General features: G+C 36.2%; 1 protein-coding gene across 1 annotated transcript in view; it reads right to left on the reverse strand.

Annotated features, from left to right (window-relative positions):
• The window catches only part of LOC118424205 (fibropellin-1-like), a 44565-nt gene that overhangs the window by 32402 nt on the left and 5398 nt on the right, over window positions 1–6765 (reverse strand). The window contains exons 7-17 of the mRNA XM_035832740.1: window positions 6290–6403; window positions 6001–6114; window positions 5258–5344; window positions 4918–5031; window positions 4375–4488; window positions 4085–4198; window positions 3357–3470; window positions 2978–3091; window positions 2687–2800; window positions 2156–2269; window positions 1913–2026 (exon numbers count right to left, since the gene is read on the reverse strand). Of these exons, the coding sequence (XP_035688633.1) occupies window positions 1913–2026; window positions 2156–2269; window positions 2687–2800; window positions 2978–3091; window positions 3357–3470; window positions 4085–4198; window positions 4375–4488; window positions 4918–5031; window positions 5258–5344; window positions 6001–6114; window positions 6290–6403 (1227 nt within the window). The remainder of the gene's footprint in view (window positions 1–1912; window positions 2027–2155; window positions 2270–2686; window positions 2801–2977; window positions 3092–3356; window positions 3471–4084; window positions 4199–4374; window positions 4489–4917; window positions 5032–5257; window positions 5345–6000; window positions 6115–6289; window positions 6404–6765) is intronic.

The following is a 6765-nucleotide window of genomic DNA, read 5'->3' on the forward strand; positions in this document are numbered from 1 at the left end:
GCTGTCACACCGGAAACAAACCATTAACTCTGGTAACACCTGTCTCAGTAGATTCTCCCAATTACTAATAATTTGATTTTAAACTCTGCACAGGTGTCCCCAAATTTTTATATAAAATCTTGAATATTTACTTAAAGCAATACAAAATTAATTGCAAAAGGACTAAACAGCAGTTTCAACAATTCGTCCTTATTGTTGTTATATCATAACCGTGCTAGCTTATGTTCTAGTTATTATATTTCAGCCATACCATAGGTATGGTGAAATATATTGCATTCGTAATGTTTCTTCTCCTGTCAAATCTTCAAATCGAATCATCTCCGTCGTTCCTGAACCGAATGACCTGAAATTTGGCATAAGGGTAGAGCGGGCCAATACCCTCGGGCTTTTTTTTAAATTTTTTTTTTCATATCTGTCTCTTAAATGATTTTATTAAGGTTTTTGTCAATTTTTATGTATAATTTGGCCCCCTGTACCCTGGTATTACAACCGAATTACCTGAAAATTGGCATAGAGGTGCCTTGAACATATTCCCATATAGATTCAATAACATTTTTGGCATAAAATACAACAAAATGCCTGATTTTCAATTTTTCTGGCAATTTTTTGAGAAAAAAGGACATTTTTGTATCCTGTACCCTGGTTTTACAACCGAATGACCTGAAATTTGGTATAGAAGTGCCTTGATCATTTGCCCATATAAATTCAAAAACAGTTTCGGCATACAGTACAACAAAATACTTAGTTTTGCGATTTTTTGCCAATTTTCTTTACCAAAAAAGGACATTTTTGGCTCCTGTACCCTAGTTTTACAACCAGATGACCTGAAATTTGGTATAGAGGTGCCTTGATCATTTGCCCATATAAATTCAATAACACTTTTGGCATACATAACAAGAAAATGCTTAATTTTGTGATTTTTTTTCCATTTTCCCCCCAAAAAATACACTTTTGGCTCCTGTACCCTGGTTTAGCAACCAAATGACCTAAATTTTGGTGAAGAGGTGCACTAGATATTTATTCAAATGACTCACGTATAATGTTTGGCATAAACCACTTCAAAATGATATATTTGGAGATTTTGGGGGTCATTTTCCAATGGCCAGAGGGGTCAATGACCTCAAGGACGTTGACCCCTGAAGTCTGCACCTTCTAGGCCTGTTGTACATGTCTATATAACTTGATTAAATAGGCAACCAGTCACTTAGCCTAAATCAATATTCTGAATATGATTTGGCAGCCAATCAGCGAGCCTGGTGTTATCTGGAAGAGCCCATTCTCGCACGGAGGGGTTCTTTTTTGTAATTCATTTTTGGACTTTCGTGATTATGTAAAGACTTTTAGTGGAAGTACTTTTGGACTGGTCTGATTTGGAATTTTACATTGGGTGTGTTGGAAGAGTTCATTATTGCTCGGAGGAGGGCATTTTTCTTAAAATTCATGTTAGGACTTTGGTGATTATGTCAAACTGCTCCACTTTACATGGGGGTATCACAGGAAGATTACATTCTTGGTCGGGGGTGTGTATTCAAATTTAGTTTTGGACGGGTGATGATTCAAAATTACATTTTTACCTTTTAATGCACCCTTTTTCAAAAGTCAATTTTGGACAGGGTTTCTTATTCAAAATACCATGTTTTCAGTTTGAGTATTTCTGGACTGGTCTATTGTGCGAATTCATATGGGATGCACTGAAAGAGTCCATTCTTACATAAGGAAATTTTGTAAAATTCATTTTTGGGCTGATTAGTAGAAGTGATTTTTAAGCAGAAGTGTTCCGTTTTTTCACTTAGGTGATTTTGGAACAGTCTATTGTTGTATGGGGAGGGAGATGGCTGAAATATGCTTTTTTTGCTCTCAAGCAAATGTTGGCCTTTCTAGTTTGAAGACTAAAGGCATTTTTATTACTTACCGATGTCACAATGAGCGCCCTCCCAGCCAGCCACACATGTACACGTGTAGTTATTCAGTCCGTCATGACAGGTGGCACCGTTCTGACATGGGTTGGAGGTACACTCATTGGTGTCTGTTGGAGAAAGAACAATAAATAGAGCTTTTTGGCGAGTAGTTAAAACCTAAAACCAAATCGGGGATCTGTAAGTACCCTAATTATTATCTGTGTCTATTTGGTAGAAAGGCGATTTGTTTGGTTTACCGTTGTCACAATGCAGACCTTCCCACCCATCCCCGCATTCACACGTGTAGCTATTCGCTTCATCATGACACGTGGCACCGTTCTGACATGGATTGGATGAACACTCATTGGTGTCTGTACAAAAGAGCAAAAGTAATTATCATTTTACGTGGAACAAAAATGTTAACAGGATTGTAACTTTATCATTGAATAATAAAATGGTGAATGATAAACTTTATCATTGTCTATGCAATGATAGGAGTTTTATTAAATGTTGAAGGTTTTTTTCTTTGAATATTCAATACAAATAATACAAAATGAATCTTAAAAGGGACGTATAATAACATACATATTTTGGAAGCATAAAGTGCAAAAACAAATAATTTGTTTACAATTGTTCTTCCAATCATTTACATTGTCGTAGCTGTAACTGTTACAGCAGTTACAAAAATTCGTCTTTAACGTATTTAATAATGAGTTCTTTGTTATATTACAACCGTGCCAGTTTATTTTCTAGCTATTTTAATATTTAAAGGCATTTTCATTATTTACCGATGTCACAATGAGTGCCCTCCCAGCCAGCCACACATGCACACGTGTAGCTGTTTAGTTCGTCATGACACGTGGCACCGTTCTGACATGGGTCAGAGGAACACTCATCGGTGTCTGTATAGGAGAGAGAACAATAAATAGAGATATAACATTAACATATTCAGTGCATTATCTTTGCATATGAAATTAGAGGGTAAAAATGTACCAGACAATGTTAAGTTATTTCAAAGAATATAAGTTTTCCAACATCTTCAGAATACAACACGAATTAGCTAAAAGACTGTCATTTACCAATACCACAATGCAGACCCTCCCAGCCATCCGTACATGTACACGTGTAGTTATTCAGTCCATCATGACACGTGGCACCGTTCTGACATGGGCTGGAAGAACACTCATCCGTTTCTGTATAAAAAAGAAAAAAAATACAACATTTAACGTGTGAAGAAAATGTCAACAGGTTTGTATCTTAATCTTTGTGCAATGAACTGAGTTTTGTTGAAATTTGAAAGTTTTCTTGAATATTCAATTAAAGCAATACAAAATAAATGGCAAATAGGACTTAACAGCAGTTACAACAATTCGTCTTTTTAATTTAGTGTTGTTATTAAATAAACGTGCCAGTTTATTTTCCAGGTTGTTGAAGATTAAAGGCATTTTCATCATTTACCTATGTCACAATGTTCACCCTCCCAGCCAGCCACACATACACACGTGTAGTTATTCAGTTCGTCATGGCACGTGGCACCGTTCTTACATGGGTCGGAGGAACACTCATTGGTGTCTATACGAAACAGAACCACAAATAGAGATACAATATGCTTTATGGCGAGTAGTTCAAACATGAAACTTAAACGGGGATATGCAAGTACCCTAATTATTATCTGTGTCTATTTGGTAGAAAGGCGATTTGTTTGGTTTACCGTTGTCACAATGTTGACCCTCCCACCCATCCCCGCATTCACAGGTGTAGCTATTCGCTTCATCCTGACAGGTGGCACCGTTCTGACATGGATTGGATGAACACTCATTGGTGTCTGTACAAAAGAGATCATTCTACGCGTGACGAAAATGTCTATAGGATTGTAACTGTAATCTTTGTCTATGCAAGGATCTTATTAAATGTTAAAAGTTTTTTCTTGGAATATTCAATCAAACTAATAGAAAACTAATTTTGAATAGGACTTATGATAACATACATATTTTGGAAGAAGATATTGCCAAACAAAAAAATGTCAATTACAATTGTTCTTCCTTCCATTCACGCAGTCGTAAAAGTAACAGCAATTACAACAATTCGTACTTAAGGTTGTTGATATTGAATTGTTTGTTACGTCATATAACTGTGCCAGTTTATTTTCTAGTAATTTGAATATAAAAGGTATTTTCATTATTCACCGATGTCACAATGAGCTCCCTCCCAGCCAGCCACACATGCACACGTGTAGCTGTTCAGTCCGTCATGACATGTGGCATTGTTGTTACATGGGTTAGAGGAACAATCGTTGGTGTCTGTAGTACAGAGACCAGTAAATAGAGATAAACATGTAAACATATTCGGTGTATTATATTGGCATACGAACGTTTAGTAGAATCTTGTACCGGAAATTATAAGACCATTTTTAAAGAATAACGATTTCTCAATATCTTCTGTATTCAACGTAAAGTAGCTAAACACTGCTATTTACCAATATCACAATGCAGACCCTCCCAGCCTTTCACACATTCACACGTGTAACTGTTCAGTTCGTCATGACACGTGGCACCGTTCTGACATGGATCGGAGGAACACTCGTTGGTGTCTGTAGAAGTTAGAACAATGAATTTAGATATAATATGTAAACATATTCAGTGTATCATCTTGGCATAGAACGTTTAGTAGAATACTGTACCAGAGATTGTTAAAACATTTTTAAAGAATAAAATTCTCTTTTATATTTAACGCAAAGTTTAGTCCATCATGACACGTGGCACCGTTCTGACATGGGCTAGAAGAGCATTTGTCTCTGTCTGTAATTGAGGAATCGAACAAATGCTGCCTTTTTATACTGTACACAATTCAACAGTGTAACAATGAAATAGCATTTATCATAGTGATAGATGAGTTATTTAATTTGGTTTTTAGAATATAAGTACATGTTTGCAGTACTCAATTAAGTCCAAACATTTTCAGTGTTTGTTAGATAAAGTTAAATTTGTTTAACAGTGCTATTCAAGTTTCTTTTATGCACCGTTTTCACAATGCAGACCCTCCCAACCTGCTCCACATTCACACGTGTAGCTGTTCAGACCGTCGTGACACGTGGCACCGTTCTTACATGGGTTACAAAAGCATTCGTCTATGTCTGTAATTGAGGAATAGAACGAACCGTTGACTCAACAAAGGCCACAATTCAACAGTGTAACAATAAATACCATTTCTGATAGTTAAAATTAGTTACTTAATTTATAATATTCGTACATTTAGGTAGTACTCAATCAAATCCGAACATATTCAGTCTTTGTTAGATAAATTTAAGTATGTTTAAAGTTTCAATTAAGCACCGTTATCACAATGCAGACCCTCCCAACCAGCCACACATCCACACGTGTAGCTGTTTATCCCGTCATGACACGTGGCGCCGTTCTGACATGGGTTGGAGGAACACTCATTGGTGTCTGTAGGAGTTAGAACAATAATAAGAGATAGCTTATGTAAACATATTCAGTGTATTATCTTGGCAAACGAACGTTTTAGTAGAATCTTGTACCAGAGATTGAAAGAGCATTTTCAAAGAATAACGATTTCCCGATATCTTGGGTATTCAATGCAAAGTAGCTAAGATACTGCTTTTTACCAATATTACAATGCAGACCCTCCCAGCCTTCCATGCATCCACACGTATAGCTAACAATACATTTAGATATAATATGTGAACGTATTCAGTGTATTATCTTGTCATACAATCTTTGTAGCAGAATCTTTACCAGAGATTGTAGAAACATTTTTAAAGAATAAAAGTCTCCAATATCTTTCGTATTTAAGGCAAAGTTTAGTCCATCATGACACGTGGCACCGTACTGACATGAGCTAGAAGAGCATTCGTCTATGTCTGTAATTGAGGAATCAAACAAACCGTTGCCATTTTATACTGTACACAATTTAACAATGTAGCAATGAAATAGCATTTATCATGGTTATAGATACGTTATTTAATTTGATTTTAATAATATTAGTAAATTTTAGTAGTACTCAATCAAGTCTAAACTTTTTCCGTGTTTGCTATATAAACTTAAGCTTGTTTAACAGTACTATTCAAGTTTCTTTTACGCACCGTTATCACAATGCAGACCCTTCCAACCTGCCAAACATTTGCACGTGTAGTTGTTCAGTCCGTCATGACACGTGGCACCGTTCTTACATGGGTTGGAGGAACACTCATTGGTGTCTGTAGGAGTAAAAACAATAACTAGTGATATAATATGTAAACAAATTTAGTGTATTATCTTTACAAACATTTTAGTAGAATCTTCTACAAGAGGTTGTAAGAGCATTTTCAATGAATAGAAATTTCCCAATTGCTTCTGTATTCAACGCAATGTAGCTAAAATACTGCAATTTACCGATATCACAATGCAGACCCTCCCAGCCATCCGCACATGCACACGTGTAGCTGTTTAGTTCGTCATGACAAGTGGCATTGTTCTTACACGGGTTGGAGGAACACTCATCGGTGTCTGTAGGAGTTAGAGAAATAGATGAACAAATTTAGTGTATTATCTTCATCTACGAACGTTTTCAGCAGAATCTTGTACAAGAAATTGTAAGAGCATTTTGAAAGAATAACAGTTTTCCAATATCTTCCGCATTTAACGCAAACTAGCTAAAACACTACTTTAAGCCTTCTCACATTAGTTAGGACGCATGTGCGGCGACAGGAATTCTAGGTAATATGTCAAAGGCTAAGGCACACGAAAAGAAAACAGAACCTGTCTGAACATTGTTATGCAAATCGAAACAATGGTGAAAACAAGGACTGTTTACTTTTTGTGTGCCTTACCCTTTGACATATTACCTAGAATTCCTGTCGCCGCACATG

The sequence above is a fragment of the Branchiostoma floridae genome, chromosome 10 (genome assembly GCF_000003815.2).
Source record: "Branchiostoma floridae strain S238N-H82 chromosome 10, Bfl_VNyyK, whole genome shotgun sequence".
Taxonomy (NCBI): Eukaryota; Metazoa; Chordata; class Leptocardii; order Amphioxiformes; family Branchiostomatidae; genus Branchiostoma; species Branchiostoma floridae.